Raw genomic sequence first — 17,800 nt, 5'->3', positions numbered from 1 at the left:
CTCTCTCTCTCTCTCTCTCTCTCTCTCTCTCTCTCTCTCTCTCTCTCTCTCTCTCTCTCTCTCTCTCTCTCTCTCTCTCTCTCTCTCTCTCTCCCCCCTACTGTGCTTACCCTTGTGATTCAGAACTCCAGAATCTGTTTGCGAGGGTGGATAACATGGCTGTTCAGCAAGAGGTCCCTAACCATGAGGTGGAAGAATAGAACCAGTGACGGAAACCTAATTCATGCAAGACCACGATCAGCTAGGAATCAGTCCAATCAGGGTCAGTATTGTTTGTGCATTCATGATGTTTTAAACATCCTAGATTTAAGGCACGCTCAAATCAAGGAAAACCTTAAGCTTGATATGTATGGTATCAGCGGTGGCAAACCAGAACCAATATTTAGATAACTAATTTGCAAACCAAATACATTTTTCGTTCTACCCTTTTCCAGCCCTAACATATCAAATATCAAAAAGGTCTACTTGTCGCTTCTACGCAGTCAAATCTAGATAAATGCTTAACAGTGAGTGTGTGCTATTAGACTCTACATACTATACTACAAATTATTGTAGTCTTTTTATTCTGTTACAGCTGGTAACAGCAGAAAACTTCTACAGCAGAAGACTCATCCCAACGAAAATGCTCCTCACTCTGAGGTGGTCTTTGCTCCTGATAACGTTGGTATGTAAAAAAAATTGAAATAATTGGTGAACATTAATTAATGTTAGGAAATTCTTACTTGGATCCGTATGATGTATGTGATACAGAGTTAAGATGTAAAGTCCATGTATGTATTTTTATACAAATGCAGTAATTATGATAATATAGTCAGGTCAAGGCCGGAGCCGAAGGCCCCATTTCCCCATCCAGGCAAATGGTAGACACTCAGACAATGCACCAGTCATCCTCAAGAACGGGAGAGCCACATTAACCTTTTAACAGCCACTCCATACAGACACTTTAAATAAAAAATTGTTGACTCTTTTGTACTATTTTAACTGATGGATTTCTACGAGATCTCCAGCAATCACTGAGCGATGCAACAGGAGATGGGGTGGAATCACCAACCCCACAAGCGTCTCTTTCTGCTTCCTTAAACTGGAGCATAAGGAAAAGTAATTCTTCAGAGACCTGGAAGGCCGCGAGACCTCGTCTGATTAAGGCCCAATCTCATTCCTTTGCGACATAGAAAATCTCAACCCTAACCCTCGCCGTGGAGCAACGTCCCAATACCACTTTAAGGTAGCTTGAGGGGTAAGGGGGAGGGCTAACATCCCCTCAAAATTGAGATTTTCCATGGGCACCCTCAAAGCGCTTCAGTTCTGACTTGCTCCCACAATACCTTGCGAGAAAACTGAAAATCAAGAAATATCCTAGACAAGATGGAGGGCGAAAAGATGCGACAGGATTGGAAAAAAGTGTTTTCTCTGTAATTAACTAGTAATTATTTTATTAATTATACTCTGCAGCCCGGCCGCGGGCTTCGAAGCCCGGCCGCGGGCTTCGAAGCCCGGCCGTGGACTCTCGGAAGATCGCGAAAGTCCGCGGCCGACTTTCGCGGGCCGCTCGACCCCGGTTCTCGGCCGGCAGCCCGGCCATCGACCGGGCTGCAGACCGGGCTGCATATCATGTCGTATGATATCCAGATCTTCCATGTTCTAGTGACTCCAGGTTAAAAATAAGATTTATACTAATATATTATATTATGTTAGTAATATTCTTCGAAGCCCGGCCGTGGACTCTCGGAAGATCGCGAAAGTCCACGGCCGACTTTCGCGGAAGATCGCGAAAGTCCGCAGCCGACTTTCGCGGAAGATCGCGAGGCCGACTTTCGCGGGCCGCTCGACCCCGGTTCTCGGCCGGCAGCCCGGCCATCGACCGGGCTGCATATCATGTCGTATGATATCCAAATCTTCCATGTTCTAGTGACTCCAGGTTAAAAATAAGATTTATACTAATATATTATATTATATTAGTAATATTCTATAAGTAATATATATACTAATATATTATATTATATTAGTAATATTCTATAAGTATTATTATATATACTGATATATTATATTAGTAATATTACATGGTTAATCAATGTATTTTTTGGCAGTACTATATTGTGTACATAGCTATTATATATTGTACATAACATATGGCCATATCAACTAGTTCTGGCATATAATTCCTAATTCCTTCTTATTCGTTTTCTTTCAGGACTTCGTTGAGTCCACTGCCACCAGCCCCCCCCCCCCCACCTCTCCCTCATGCTCCTCCACCCCAGGCATCTCTTCCACCACCCCAGACACCCCTTCCAAGAGGAGAGTGCCAGGGAGCAGGCGAGGCATAAGGAGAGCGAGGCAAAGTTGATTGAATGGTTGAGAAGATGTGATTCTCCACCATTCTCTCAAAAGCTGAGAGAGAGAGTGTGTGTGTGTGTGTGTGTGTATTTTTAGGTGTGCGTGTGTGTGTATTTTTAGATGCGTGTGTGTGTATTTTTAGATGTGTGGTTCAGTGTTTCTTATTTAAATAAAGTGTTTCTTCTAAAGTGTTCTTGTTCATAACCGATTATTATCTAAGGGTGCACTCACATTAGGCCATCTGGCCGTGGCCGTGGCCTAACCATGCTCAAATCTGCCAGTGTGAGTGTGGCCAGTCTGGCCAGGCCGGGCCAATTTGGCCACTTGGGAGAGGTGTGCTGCTACGGCACAGATGCTAATGAGCCGACACGCGCACACGCACGGCTACGCAACCTGAGCTGGATGACGTATAGTCAATGCGACGACCACGGACATAATAAAGGCGACGAGCCTTCTTTCCCATTAAACGGTAAACATCGCGTCAAGCAGTTCAACTGTTGGTGTGTTCTCTGTGTTGTTGTCCATTGTTGTTAAAACTCTGACTGGCGGCAGACTTTATTATGGTCCATGCAGCGGACGCTTGGTGATGACGTGTTACGACGTATGTACAAGAGCCTTCCGTGGCCAGGCCACAGCTGCGAAGGCCAACGGCCACGGCCAGATGGCCTAGTGTGAGTGCACCCTAATACCACCTTTAACATGTAGCTAAGTGACATTCAAAATAAAGGTATATTACGAGGGACAAATAGTATATATATATATATTTTTTTTTAATACTTTATTTAAACATGCCAATTACAAAATATAAATACCATTTCAGGTTAAACATCTTTACAATGGGTCTTGCTCGTTGCCCGAGACAATGGCAGCCAGTCTGTCTCTTGTAACATTACCAGGGGTCTGGTTATCTGCTAGGGGGCACGGGGAGGCCATGATGACGTCACAGGGTAGGGTTGTCCCATTTGGTAGGGGATCGGTTAGGGGTAGCAATGAGGGGTAGCAATGAGGGGTAGCAATGAGGGGTAGCAATGAGGGTTAGGGTTGAGACAGTGAGCAAAGAAACGGGATTGGGCCTAACACCGCACTGGCACAAGAAAGTGTAGGAATTTAGCTGTTGTTCGTTGTCGTGATTGTCGACCAAGCCCCTTATTCTGTGCGGAGTGCGACGTCATCATGCACACCAGACACCCCCTTCACAACGAGATGCCAGTACTCTAGGATTTTTCCAGCCATTGCCCCCAACAACTACTGTACAGAATATGGCCCTTCGCCAGTATGGTAAGTTCTGTACAATGTATTTTAAGTACAAAATAACGTGTGTGTGTGTGTGTGTGTGTGTGTGTGCGCGTGTGTGTGTGGCCATATTTTCTGATTTAAGGTATCACACATCATTAGAGAGAGTATATGTGCTCTGTCATTTTGAAGTGGACGGACAGCAGAGTAACTTCAAACAGTGATATTTCCATAAAACTGATAGTCCCCTAAAAAACAATATTACATTTTTGTGACATTTCAATTCAACGCAATTTAAAGTATGTTACCCATTTAAATTATACTAAGTATACTTTTTTAGAAGCTTACTTGGTATACTTTTTATCACTTGGGTACAATGTTGTATTTCCCTGTCGATACAAATGATTCCTAATTCACTTTTTTTCCTTTGATTTATTTTAGTGCGGTATGTACCTGTGGAGATCCCTCACCAAATCTGTGGTTGTCCAACAGAGGCACTGGGGCTCAAACCAGGAAAAGCTGTGGCTGTGATCACAATGAATGGGGAGAACGTGTAGAACTTTTGTCCTGTTTGAAAAAGTTTATTTTTAATAATAGCAATCCCTTCTCTACAAATTCCACATGTCTGTGATAGCTTTGTATAGGAAATCTTAAAATTACTTTAAGTAATGCATGCATACCACATTGTAAAAAAGTCATAAATATAAGTAAGTATGGAATTACCTTCATAGCTTCATTTGTTTTTTAAGGGTGACATGAGCTCAGCATGCCTGAGTTGGCATGTGAAGTGTGCAAAGCCAAATGGACTGCTGGTGTTGACGGCATTCTTCTGTTGGGAAAAATAACCTGCTGAGTACATCACATGTACATTACAAATATAGCTAACTCCTACCCTAGCCTGATGAGCACATCACATGGCAGACACATTACAATATAGTCAACTCTTGCTCTAACCCAACGAACACATAACACAAACATGATAATATAGTCAGGTCAAGGCCGGAGCCGAAGGCCCCATTTCCCCATCCAGGCAAATGGTAGACACTCAGACAATGCACCAGTCATCCTCAAGAACGGGAGAGCCACATTCAATTATCACACAGGAGACACTTCGGGGGGGCACTCCCCCGTTTTAATTTATCACACAGGAGACATTTTGAGAGCTCTCCCCCGTTAGGAGGAACACAAGAAGATACACATGCACCTACCAGGGCCTGAGAGCCAAGGTCAAGCAAAAACACACAGAACCACACACATCTCAAACGCACACACCTCATCAAGAGGTGTGTGCGTTTGAGATGTGTGTGGTTCTGTGTGGTTCTGTGTGTCCGAGCATAAGACTGTATCACACAGGGACTCTTCACCTTCTTCTGGAGCAGACCTTCCACGGAGGCGAAGCTCTGGACGAACCATCAGCGCTGATTAGGGACTTAGACATATTCGATTTCTCACGCTTTATGACTCTGTATAACCGTTGCCACTTTACTTAATAAATCCAAGGTCCTCGTGCCGACAGACTTTATTACCTCTCCGTCTCATTTCATCTGGTCCAGTAACTAGACAGACCGTTTTTCCCCTCAAAACGCTATATTTTCTTTCTTCTCAGACACTCTCAGATTCACTGAACTGATTAATTTGGTTCGGGAGAAGAGATAAAAGCCCGCCTACACTGTAAACTGATTGGTTGACTTACCGATCCAGGCCAATCAGGAGGCGCCTGACCCGGGGATTCCACCGGACGCGTTACGGCTGCGGCACGTCTTGGCCGCGACTTTGCCCTGCTCTCATTTCCACCGGGCGCGTTACGGCAGCGCAACGCTGCCTTGCGAGCCAGCCGTATTCCCGCGAGATCACGAGATCCCGCGATAATCCTAAACCTAATGTACTCACCTTCCACTCCCAAAACTACTGCAATTAAATGCCAGGCTTTGTCCTTTCTGACATTGTTCTTATAAAAAGGATGATTTGAGACCCTTTGATTGATTGACTGCTGACCTGGTGCCACCGGTCATGACGTAATAATGTTGGTGTTTTATTTATTGTGTTTTATTTTGAAAATTGACCGGAATGCTCTATGGCTTTTACTTTTTCACTTCCTGCCCTGATCGATCTGCTCTGTTGAAATTGACGCGGTTCAGCAACGGCTTGCGGCAAAAATAGAAATGCTACGGAATGATAGCGCTGCGGCACGGCGAGCCGCTCCTGGGACGTGCCCGCGCCCTGTGGAAATGGTCTCATTGATTAGAGTGGAACCTATCTGCTGCGGTGACCTCGGCCAAGACGTGCCGCTGCCGTAACGTTGCCGTAACGCGTCCGGTGGAATCGAGCTTTGAGGCTCACGTGCACACTGCCTCATGCACAGTTTCTAGATCCCTCTCTGTTGTGCTGCGCGCTCGCTGCACAGATGCGAACGTGGTTAGGAGCACGTCTGTCTCCTGTGCGCGGTCTTGCTCGCTCGCTCTCCATTCCGGGAGATTTTAAGTAATTTAAAATTTTCGACAAGGAGGCGCTGGGTTGAAACAAGGAGGCGCAGCGCCCCTCTTTCCCGGTTTAGATTAACCCCTGGTGTCACATTGGTTAGCTAGCTTGCTAATGTCCTCCCCAGCAGTGTTGACTGATAAGAAATATATCGTCAATATTTCCCTTTAACTTAGCAAAAGACAAGTTAGGCTTTCATTCATGCAGTTAAATGTGATTTGCAGATTTTAAAACAGGCATTTATAAGTAGAACCGCTGCACTGGAACGATTCTACCCGCACAGGAAAAATAAATATTGTTGCTAGGCAATGGCATTGTTTGGGGTCCGCGATTTCACAACTATACGTGCAGTCGTTCGTGACCGTTTCTCAATTCGCGTTCTTTTCTGTACTTGTGTACTTGTGAAACGTCATCTCGTAGCCCAAGTACTGTTCCAATCCAAAGTACGCGAAAAAAACCGAAAGTGTTCTTGATGCGTACTTGATCTGGCCGTTTCATCGAGGATGCATTGGAGGTGTCTTGTGTATACTTCCAACCGATAAAAATCCCAGGATGCATTTCGCATTCCTATATGTTTTAAAATATCAGTATTGCTGAGTTCTTCGAAGAAAGTAGTCCAATCCGCTTTTAACTCACTTTATTTGTCAAAGTATTTCGGTATGGTAACTACGGAGCAAAAGGAGGGGAATTGTATTGAACACGTGCTGAGCGACTTCCAGCTGATCAATACCTCTAACCCGCAAGTCTGAGCTACCGGAAGTTTCTTACCCCCGATCTCTCTGTCGAGATTGATAGGGTCAAGTGGGCGTGGCCTATGTGACGTATTAGCCTCGGCTTCTTCACCTCTCTAAAGGTGCTGCCTTCTGTGGATGGAGTAGCTATTGCAGCCTTCAGTAAGGTCCTGCTCCCCTTGTGGCTATGTACATTATTTACGGCTTATATGTTTGGTCCTGCTTCCTAGTGGTTATGTGAGGGTAATACAGCTTGTGTGTTTTAATCTGCTTCCTAGAGGCTATGTGGGGGCAGTTTATGTTCTTAAAATACGTAACAGTATGTAAGCTATGATAATAGGCTATATAGGAACATTTAGAAAAATATAACAAAAATGGAGACCTATTCTATTCATTCAAAATATTTACATTCTATTATTTTAAAATGAAAGGCTGTTTTTTTTTTATATCGCTTGTTTATATTGTATAAGTCGCTGATAGAGGACACCTATGGCAACGGGAATCCCGGTCGGATCCATCCGATTGTGTGTGTGTGTGTGTGTGTGTGTTTCTATTTTATTCTCGTTCGTTCGTAATTCTTATATCAATTCACTACGTGCACATTAGCATATGCTACTTCCGGTAGCCTACTTCCTATTGGGTGTCGAGCTTCCGGTATCAACACGACTCGGCTGTCTATGGCTGGAATCCGGTAGCCCAATGGCCGAAGCAAATTTCTCAAGATGTCTTGGACATATGCCGGCGATAACAGTTGACGATGTTCATCGACTGGTCAGCATTTTTTCACCCGCACCCCAAAGCAAACGAGAAAAGGGTTTTATACTGTATATATCGCAATATTTGCACAATTTTGAAGGTAAGTCACAACAACATGATATCCATGCTACGTGCTAAAGTTATGTTATCTGGTAAATGTTATGTTATCTCTATACATTATAAAAGTCGAAATCGTGCGTTAGATGTTTGTCTTAGCCCTTGTTTAGTTTATGATGTTATGTTCGGAGGCTATGTGTTGTTGACACTCCTACGTGTTATATAGGCAGTAGCCTAAAAGTATCAAACGTTGATTCGTTCGTTTTCAAGTTAGCAAACTGTGATTGCCTGTGTATGAACAAACGAACTTTAGATGGACAACAATATTTTCCTATTAGAGTTGCTAGTCATTGTTCTTACCAACTAACTTGCATGCTATCCTATTAATTACTAACTTGCTAAAATTGTTATTTTTCCACAGTGTCTGACAAAGATCAGGGTTCAGGAGAGGTGATGGTCAGGGCAGAGTGCTACAGGTCAATGAGGAAGTCAGAGAAACCTCACAAGCTCAGAGTATGGATACAGGCAGCGGCAGTGTGAAATTGTGTTCAGTGTAAAAATCATAGTAGGCCTAATGTTCGGTAGGGTATTGTTAGGTTTTAGGGTTAGGGTATGGTTGGGCTTAGAGTAGAGTTTCCTAGGATCATGCCAGGCTGTCAAGGGAGGTGTTCAGGCAGAATTTGAATATACATCAGGCAGGCTTTTAATAAATATATCCCTTGACATGAGTAATACTGTCAAGGGATATGTATTGATTACGTTGAATACATTGGTATGTTGTACTTTATAGGTGGTCCTAAAAGATGTGCAGCCTGTGGAGCTCCTGCACTTCCATTGCACCTGCAAGGCTGGAAAGGCATTGTGCAACCACGGTGTTGCACTTCTGTTTCAAGCTGCGCACTATTCGCAGTTGAAACTCCAGGTTGTCCCCCCAACGTTGAGCTGCACTGAAGGGGAACAACAGTGGCATAAGCCTAGAGTTATGGTGAGTTCATTCAATCCAACTTCATGTATAAAGCACCTTTCATGCATACATTGTACCTGCTTTAAAACAATCCTACTTGCCACATTCTGTATTTTTTCCTATATTGCTATAGGGGATAAAGCCGGGCCCTGTTGACAAGATGGCTGTGATCTCGGCCAAACCAAAAGCCAGAAAGACAACAGAGGGAGTGCGGTAAGTGCTCTATTTATGGGATTTCAGAATACATTATATTGGCCAATAGCATTTATAACCAGTGATGGGAAACTGGCATTATTGTTACAAAGTAGGTTCTATGTGTAATTATATTCTCTACGGTAGTGAGTTATAGGTTCAACTAATTTCATCAATGATTGATTCCACTCACCTCTAAGTGTCAAACTCTTTAGCAGGTGTCTATAAAATTGTCAAAAGCCTGACTTGTAATTCATGATATTCAGTGTTATTATTAATTCAGATGACCTGTTATTGTATTACATTTGCAGAATGCTCTTCCACTCAAGCAGAATGTATTACTCTGTTGCAGATTTTTAGTGTGTGTGTGTGTGTGTGTGTGTGTGTGTGTGCGTGTGCGTGTTTGTTTTCTAAAATACAGGAGCAAACTGTACAAAGGTCTTCATGGGGAACTTCCTGACCTCTCAGTTCTTCGGGTGTCGGAGGTATACAAAGACTTTGCTGCTGCTGACCGCCCTATGATCTGCAGCATGGGGATAACTGAAGATATTCCACTAGTGGACTCGCTGTTTGGAAAGGTTCAACATGGAAGTCCCGTGTCGTACCAGCAACCTGCCAAAGACCAGGTAAAGGCTCTCCATGATGCCACACCCCCTCCATCGTTGCCACTCCAGGCCTACAGACTTGAGCCATCAGAGTGCATGTTTGCGTGTTCCAGAAAACAACAACTGCACATGCAAAGTCTTCAAGTCACCGAGGATTTGGCCCATAAGATCGAATGTGGTACCCGAGAGCAGAGCTTGTGTGCCGATTGGTACAATGTTCGGAAACCACGGGTGACAGCATCTCGTTTCAGAGAAGTCTGTCATGTGGGCAAGGCCTCTGAAGAGGGACTTGCGGAACGCATTCTTAGAGGGATACGGCAGACCGCAGCTATGAAGAGGGGTTTGGAGTTGGAGGCTGATGCAGTCTGGGAGTACTGCCAGATAAAGAGAGTCAACCACTACAAATGTGGGTTTGTAGTACACCCAGATGCACCTTGGATTGGTGCCTCGCCGGATGGGGTTGTTTTTGACCCATTAGAACAGCCAGAGTTTGGCCTTTTAGAGATAAAATGTCCCAACATTTCTAATTACATAGACGCACCTTATCTGAAGGTAATAAGTGGTTCAGTGCAGCTCAAACCGACCCATGCCTACTATTGGCAAGTTCAGGGCCAACTGTTGGTCACAGGTATGAGTTGGTGCGATTTTGTTGTCTCTGCCCAGGATGATGTTTTCATCCAGAGAATCCAGAGGGATGAGGGCATGATGCTAACAATGAAGCGTGGGATTGACATGTTTTTCTTCAATGTATACATGGACAAATACCTGGCAGTGGCATGAGTTGTTGATTTCATTTTAGCAGATGACTCCTTTAAATCTTATGTGACTAATGATTAAGTTAATTGTACATGTTCATTTGAATGCTTTGTTTATTTAAGGGCAATCTCCTTTCTCTTTATTTAATTCCCCCCTATCCCTTGATTTTTCAATAAATGATAACGTATTCAAACATTTTATCAGTTGTCTCCCTCCTTTTTGTTGCACCTCTTTAACGAGCAGAGGTTCGTAACAGGCAGTGACACGTCATGCTAACGATTAATGAAATTTTACTCTTTCAAATACATTTCACTTGAAATCTATATGATGTGTTTTTCCTTTCTGAAATACAGATAAATGGTCCTTTGCATCTTTAAAAAATCCATCACAGCCAATAGGACACAGAACAAAGCTGTAGACTACATTTATGAAGTAAAGCAGTTTTATTTAAAGAGTAACAACAAATCACTTAAAAAAAAAAAAACAGTATGGAGTATGGTTAAATAGCATGTTTATTTTGAAAAAGACCAGAAAATCAGACCATCCATTTCTTGACCAGGGGTCCGTACTGATAATTGGAGAGGAGACATGCAACAGTGAACAGTTGATTTATACTGCCACAAATAGAGAGGGATGACCGTGTCAAAAAGTTTGTTTTCTTTGACCCTCCTAATGAGCCTCTCCACGTGGACTCTCAGGCGTGCAATCGACTGGGTTTTAAGGATGTCTACCTCTGACATTTGCTCCTGTTTGTGCATAAAAGCAGGGCGATGCACTTTCCCAGAAACTAGCTCATCAATCAAAAACCCCTTGTCTACCATAACCTCCATGTCGGGTGTTAGGAGAGAGGTGATGCCGGAGTGACGGAAAATCTCCTTGTCACTGATGGAGCCTTCAAAAAGTGCTGACACAAATGTCAATGCTCCATGGGGGGACATGCCAATAAGTGCTTTGAAGGTACAGTGCGACTTGTAGGCGGAGAATACCTCACTTTGAAGCAGAAGGGAGGTAGGGGCTTGGCATCTCATCTCTGTGCAGTCAAGGACGACCTGGGTGTTCTCATAGGTCCCATTGAAATCTGTGGGGCAGTTTTCTCTCACTGATCTGCTGGTCATCCAGATGGAGAGCGATCCGAGCAAAGTATACAAAAAGTTGGACCACGTCACAATTATTCTGCTTGCTGTTGCTCTGTGGATATTGAACTTGTGACCAAGCTCCCTTTGTGTACACCCGGTTGACAGGTAGTTGAGGAAGAGGAAGAGCTCGTCAATTGGCAGCAGTTTCTAGGGAAAATGTCACTGTATTAGATACTGTAGATAGAAGCACTACAACACAACGATAACATACACAAACTAGGGTGTTTAAAATATGTGGTGCATGCACAGAGCTGAGCAGAAACAATACACAGTTAACTGCCTCTTCTGTGGCAGTCACCAGCAAAATGTGTGATCCACATGTACCGAGCCGGTGGTATATGTTTGTTGTAAAACTTACTGTTGGTCTGTTCATAGGGGTCTCAGTGGATGTACTGGTGGAGAGGTTCTTCTGACCACTGGTGACTCTCACCATTCTGCTTGTTGCCTCTTGAATTAGATCCCAAAAAGCCATCAAATGTTCATATGATGGAAATCTGCATGCAAACAGGACATAGCTTTTATGGTGATGGCATTCATATTACATTAAAACATTCCAATTTAATCATCATTCAAATCAATCATACAGATGGGAGGCAAGTGAAATGCTTGTGTGATAATTAGAAAAGTTCAGGTTCAACATTTCTTACCTGGTATAGTAGCGAATGTCACTTGGTGATGTAGAAAACCGTTGCAATCCAAATCTCTCCATGTGCAGTGTTTCGATCTGCCGTGTGAGCTCCTCGATCTGCCTCGACATGCTCTCAAATTTCTCACGGTCGACCACGATGAAAGAGCTGGCTGTGTAATCGTGGTCTTCCATCAGAGGTGTCGAAGCCAACTCGGTACATCCAGAGACACTGTTTTCACCCACTTCCATCTCCACGGTGGAGTCATCCTCGGGGGTGGGGTCATCCTCGGGGGCGCGGTCCAAAGCCTGGGTTGCTCGAGGCCGGCGATCCCAAACTCCGGGCCGTTGAGTTTTTTTGGTGTAATTATTCCAACCGAACAAGGATGGAATAATATTTGGTCGAAGACACCGCTTTCCAACAGAAGAGATAACTATGTCTTCTTGCTCAAAGTGTCGACTACACACTCTAGAGCTGGTGGTTGGGGTGAAACCTTCTCTTCTGACTTTCACAAGCCACTGGGCGCGTAAAGTAGGTTCCTTTGGGAAACTATGAAAGCTCAAAACTTTGTTGAATCTCCCCCCGGCTGTACAAAGTGGCACACAACAATGGTGGTTATTACCACCGACTGCCCTTTGAAAAGTAAATCGTTTTTTCCGATCCATTGCGAACAATAACCTCACACCGCCAGCCGGCTAATGTCAACAAACCGCCAAGCGGAAGCTAGAGGCTCAACTTCCGCCCTCAAACAGGAAGTTAGCATTTTCGTCGTGCACAGAGTGAATAGCCTACTCTCCAATAATATAATAATAGGCTATAGGAACATTGAGAAACGGCAATCTCATACAATCTTTTTCCCGCCACTGACTTTTTATGTGTAGGGTAGGCCTACAGCTGGTGTGCCGTGTGAATACGAATATCTTTTCATTTGTATTCATTCAAAATATTACATACTATACTAAAACGAAAGAGGCTGGTGTTTTGTTTTATATCATTTGTTTATATTGTTCAGTAGTATATGCCTACATGAGGCCGTAGCACAGTTAACAGACGAGCTGAGGTGGTGACGTCATCGAGTCCGCTGCTGTTCCAATAGAGTGGCGAAGTCACGCTCCTTCCGGTAGAGCCCATGGGACCTATGAGATCGAAAAATATGGAGAGAAAGTAATTATTTTCTGGTCCCAGTCTTTATATGCCCTGGATTACATATGTTGTTTGTGGATTTAAATTATAATTTTTCATGCAAAGAAAACTAAAAATGTTCGCGAAGAAGTTTGATAATGTTAGGTTTTGTGTGAGGCCACTTTGTGAACTACACAGCTCTTCGATGCTGTCGACGCGAATTATATAACGTCACCACCACTCTGATACAGACATGGCGATCTCTCTGCTCCAATTAGCAGCTTTTTTCCAAGGGGAGGATACCAGCTTCGAAAGAGGTGAAAACCATTATGTTTTCTCTACAGCCTTTTACTGAACAGTTGCACAGTAAATGGTCAAACTCTTGACATTATTATCATTAGCAGATGCCTAATATGCCATCTTATGCACGCCTTTTTCGCGGCACGGTCCGCGCGTTTACACTGCCCGAGGTAAATTGCCTGCTTGAGCTAGAACCCCAATTTACCCTCCCGGACCCTACACACATTGGTGGTTTATTAGGTTTCATTCTGATGTAAATGCGACGGGGGGGCTTGGGAAGAGGTGTTGCACTGTTTCCAAAGAGCCAACGCAGCATATCATCATGAGCAGTTCTAACTGAAAAGAAAGGAATCCGCGAGCTGCTGATCATGTAAGAGAAGGTGATGAAGTAGCATTAAACAAAGAAAGATGGTGCGATCTACGAGAGAGACCAGTGGAACTGTCCTTACAAGGCTTTTGTCGTGATAAAAAACAAGTGGTCAGCAAAATAAATAATATGGAGCATTTTTGCACTTATAATAGTTAATCGTGCTTGTAGCCTACACTCAGACGTGAAATCATTCTTGCATGCGGGTGTCTCTCATAAAAACATTCGGGAGCACTGTTTCCCATACATAGAACAATGTGTGGTGCAGCGCCACAGAATCAACCCCGAGCACCACAAATCGATTCTGCTTTTTATTTTTGCGATTTTGAAATATAAATATCGTTCCGCTCATTCATCTCCGCGTAGCTATCTTTCTTCCTGTCATTCTCGTTCACACACGCACACAGGGACAAGCGCGCATACAGAGACAAGCGATACACTTCCACTTATTGGATAAACCTGCGTGCGTATCATACATGTACACGCACTGACGGCGGATTCGCCCACTCCTCCTCTCAATGCGACTAAAAAGACAAACCCGAAGCAGTGGGATAAATAAGGGATAATGTATAGAACGCCGGTAATTATTGGGAAAATAAGACCCGACAGGGCGAACTTGCTTCGCCCTGAAGGGGCTTATTTTCGATAATGACCGGCGATGTTCTCTACATTATTCCGCTTATTATATGGCTACTTGCCAAAATCTCTTTTTACAATTTTTTTTTATAGCAGCATTCGTAGTGTTGACCAGCAGAGAAATAGTCCGCCAAAGACGTTGAGGTCGCTTAGCAACCGAAGACGCTGGGGTTGACAAGTTACCGGTACGTCATTAGAGGCGAAAAATCTGTTGTTTTCCTTGACAGTGGTCAATTATACTCATGACTATACCATACTTATACATAGGCTGGAGATCGGGAAGATCGGGAGGTCTCCTGGTGGGCCGGTCAACTTTGACAATTTTTGTAAAGACAGGGTTCGGACGGTCATGAAAAACCTGGAAAAGTCATGGAATTTTAAAATGGTTATTTCCAGGCCTGGAAAAGTGCTTGAAAAAAATAAAGTCCCAAAAGTTTTGGAAAAGTCATGGACATTTTTTTTATTCATATTTTCTTGTCGTTCATTTACGCTGAGTTTTAAATCATGAATATGCCTTTAAATGAAATACGCTCAAAGTATAAACAGGCACGCGCTGAAACTAAAACATACGCAACTGAAACGTTTGTTGGCCATAGCAACAGTATCTGAGGGAAGCCAAAATTATTCAAAATGCCAGGGAAGTGTAGGTTCAGCAATGCTTGGTTGCGAAATGAGAAATATATGTCATGGGTTTCATCCGACAAAGACCCGGGCCGAGCTAAATGTAGGTTATGTGGTGACAAAACGTTTGACATATCTAACATGGGAGAGGCGGCATTAACGAGCCATGCGAAAGGCACTAAACACCAGAGCGCTGCTGCTAGCGGAGCTAAGTCAAACCCCATCACCGGCTTTCTCACCACCACAGCCAGGGCAACTGCTACGGCAAACAGCATGTCTCTCTCTTTGGCCAAGCAGTCGTCAATAACCGATGCTGTCACAAAAAAGGAAGTCTTAACTGCGGAGGTAATGTGGGCACTGAAGGTGGCTAATTCGCATTATTCGTTTAAGTCATCTGAAGATGCTAGCCTGCTCTTTCAAAGAATGTTCCCCGATAGCCAGATAGCAACACAGTTTGCTTGTGGCGAAAGCAAATGCTCGTACCTCTGCTCTTTCGGTCTCGCTCCCCACTTCAGGAGTCTGACGTTGTCCAACGTAATGAAGCAAAGGGCATACGTCATTCTCTTCGACGAAAGCCTGAATAGTTATTTACAGTCCAAACAGATGGATTTAAAAATGGATTCAAACTATTGTCTCTCAATCATGTGTGTCATTTAATGTATACAGTATGCCTCCGAATTCCCATTGTTAGTTTTAATACTAAATGTTATCACTTTTGCACGTTAACACCGAGATTTCACAAAATGTTTGGTCATGGAAATTTGGTTTAAAGTCATGGAAAAGTCATGAAAATCCATTGGTCCAAAAGTGTATGAACCCTGTAAAGAGGTCTAGACTCCGTAGGTAGCCCCGCCTTCTCCAGTGAACCAAGAAAGCCCGCGCCATGATGAACGGGGGATTTTACCCCCTCTGTCTCAATGAACAACACAAACGCGATCACGCCAGCCAATTGAACAAAGCCCTTGGCCAAAAATCGAAAAGATTGAATATTATTGAAGGGGTGTCTGTAGGAGCTCACACCTACTGATAATGATTACTTACAATCGTTATCTTCCCTTTTTTATTATTAATCATTTGTAAAAAAATATTAATCATCAAGTAAATTAAGTCAATTTGTTTGGGGGATTCACACAGTCATTTGATCTATATAATAATAATAATGTATTCGATTTATATAGCGCTTTTCTCGCAATCAGTCCTTGGTTTACTTCAACATTGGTTTGCAACGGTGCTGGTATTTTTTTATGGCCTTTTGTTTTTGAGTTCTGCTCCCCTGGTAGGTTTAGTCAGCGGGTTCTGTTTAGGGAATCCTTTCTGCTCTCAACAATAGCGTGGTGGTGAAAGTGGGCAGAGCTCTATCTAGTAGCTCAGTAACACAGCAGTGGCTCCGGGGGGGTCGCTGGCTTGTCCAGTTGCCTTTCCTACCCACTGATTTCGTGTGTATAATAACCATTCGCAAGTAACCACTTGAAGACTAGGGTGGAGTTAGATAGTTTGTGGTTGAGATAGATGGGGGATTGAACTCTGTTTTCTTTTTTTGTTTTCTTTTGGGCCATTTTAAGTTGGACAAGGCACTGTCCAGACCAGACCATCCTCTTCTTTTTGTTAAGTGAACAGAATGGGATCTTTAGTAGAGGAGTTATTGGATAATGTACCAAGGAACAGTTATTAAAGCTGGCAGAACATTTTAACATTGATTTGATTCTGGCTTGTTATTTTAGAGAATGAATCGGGAAGACGTGAAGGAAGAAATTGTTTCATTTTTACCGGGCCTCTCTGTTGAAACCCTGACTTCCCTGCTGGGAGTGTTAGAAGAGCTTGGCGTGGAGAGCAGGGCAGACCTGCTCTCCACGTAAGTACCTCAGACCAATCCAGTGTTGCAGACTGCTGAACGGCATTAAGAATAAAGGTAAATCCAACTATGAAACTGCCATGTTTTTTTATAGTTGAATCGTTAAAATAGCTTAAGATTTCAGGGGTGCTAGAGGTTGTTAGAGCGTCCCTCTAGAGGCTCAGTCCTCTTCACAGCAGACCTGGGTTCGAATCCGACCCGGATCTACTTCTTGCTCTACCTCTATATAATAATTTTGTTTTCTCACTTCTAGGTCTTCCACCAGTTGAATTAGAAGATTATGTTGCTGTCAAATCTCCACCCCTCACAAGTACTCCCTATTCCCAGTCGTCAAGTTCCGAAAGAACGTTAAACTCTTCTTTTTCATCACCTACCTTGCCTGGCAGGCCATGGTATACTGACTTCCGGGTCCGATGGGAAGAGATGCCAGCAGCTAATAGCAAAGCGATGGCAGATAAAAAAAAGGCCATCATCAGGGGTCAGAAGGGATATGATAAAGACAGTTGTGGACCAAATGTTAGTGCATGAGCAAAACACAACACGAGCAACATGCCACATGATCGCCCGGATCATTGTGAGACTGGCCAAAAAGCTTTGCTGATGTCGGACAAAAGGGAGATATGCTGGGAGACGGCTGCTACTCCCTTTTACAACAACGAGGAGGGCGAAACGCTTGTGTTTGAGTCCACAGCAGCAGACCTGAGAAATGTGACTAAACCTAGTTTGCCAGAGCACTCAATCATCTCCCCTGGGCTAGAGAACACAGCATCCACATCAGCACCGGTAACTACAATGCCAACTTATGATTCCTTATAATCTAGAATTGTATAATGTTTGATCATTGTACAATCCCAGCTGACATCTATCAACTTCTCTAAGAAAAGAGGGAAAATTAGGACAGGACTTAATCTGAGCATGGAGAATGTTAGGGAAGGAACACCAAATCCCGACGCATACTTCTCAGCCAGATTGCTGCATTGTACGACCCGATTGGTCTTGCCTCACCAGCCAAACAGAAGGGAGTGATGTTGGTA

At 43.6% G+C, this 17,800-nt stretch overlaps 2 protein-coding genes across 3 annotated transcripts; one reads left to right on the top strand and one right to left on the bottom strand.

Annotated features, from left to right (window-relative positions):
• The first annotated feature begins 7,365 nt into the window (after positions 1–7,365).
• Positions 7,366–12,105, top strand: LOC130379636 (uncharacterized). 2 transcript variants are annotated; one of them, XM_056586584.1, is made up of 4 exons: positions 7,366–7,632; positions 8,380–8,574; positions 8,687–8,766; positions 9,167–12,105. In XM_056586584.1, exons 1-4 carry the CDS (start codon positions 7,534–7,536, stop codon positions 10,128–10,130), a joined length of 1,338 nt encoding a protein of 445 aa, XP_056442559.1. In that variant the 5' UTR covers positions 7,366–7,533; the 3' UTR covers positions 10,131–12,105. The 2 variants fall into 2 exon arrangements, with proteins under 2 accessions (XP_056442559.1, XP_056442566.1); XM_056586591.1 differs by having other exon boundaries at positions 7,366–8,102.
• LOC130392081 (uncharacterized) lies at positions 10,619–12,630 on the bottom strand. The gene is made up of 3 exons (XM_056602508.1): positions 11,890–12,630; positions 11,601–11,736; positions 10,619–11,389 (listed from the first exon to the last, which is right to left on the bottom strand). The coding sequence occupies exons 1-3, from the start codon at positions 12,531–12,533 to the stop codon at positions 10,619–10,621; spliced, it is 1,551 nt and encodes a 516-aa protein (XP_056458483.1). The 5' UTR covers positions 12,534–12,630.
• Positions 12,631–17,800: the final 5,170 nt, after the last annotated feature.

Source organism: Gadus chalcogrammus, chromosome 1 (genome assembly GCF_026213295.1).
Source record: "Gadus chalcogrammus isolate NIFS_2021 chromosome 1, NIFS_Gcha_1.0, whole genome shotgun sequence".
Classification (NCBI taxonomy): Eukaryota; Metazoa; Chordata; class Actinopteri; order Gadiformes; family Gadidae; genus Gadus; species Gadus chalcogrammus.
This window is presented reverse-complemented; position numbering and strand designations above follow the sequence as displayed.

What these genes read in the sequence shown, in the direction of transcription:
- LOC130379636 (XM_056586584.1), top strand. Translation starts at nt 7,534, where the DNA reads ATGTTCATCGACTGGTCAGCATTTTTTCACCCGCACCCCAAAGCAAAC. An exon ending in GGCATAAGCCTAGAGTTATG is followed by an intron (nt 8,575 to 8,686) that starts GTGAGTTCATTC and finishes ATATTGCTATAG; the next exon opens with GGGATAAAGCCGGGCCCTGT. An exon ending in AAGACAACAGAGGGAGTGCG is followed by an intron (nt 8,767 to 9,166) that starts GTAAGTGCTCTA and finishes TCTAAAATACAG; the next exon opens with GAGCAAACTGTACAAAGGTC.
- LOC130392081 (XM_056602508.1), bottom strand. Translation starts at nt 12,533, where the DNA reads ATGGATCGGAAAAAACGATTTACTTTTCAAAGGGCAGTCGGTGGTAAT. An exon ending in GACATTCGCTACTATACCAG is followed by an intron (nt 11,737 to 11,889) that starts GTAAGAAATGTT and finishes GTTTGCATGCAG; the next exon opens with ATTTCCATCATATGAACATT. An exon ending in CCCCTATGAACAGACCAACA is followed by an intron (nt 11,390 to 11,600) that starts GTAAGTTTTACA and finishes CATTTTCCCTAG; the next exon opens with AAACTGCTGCCAATTGACGA.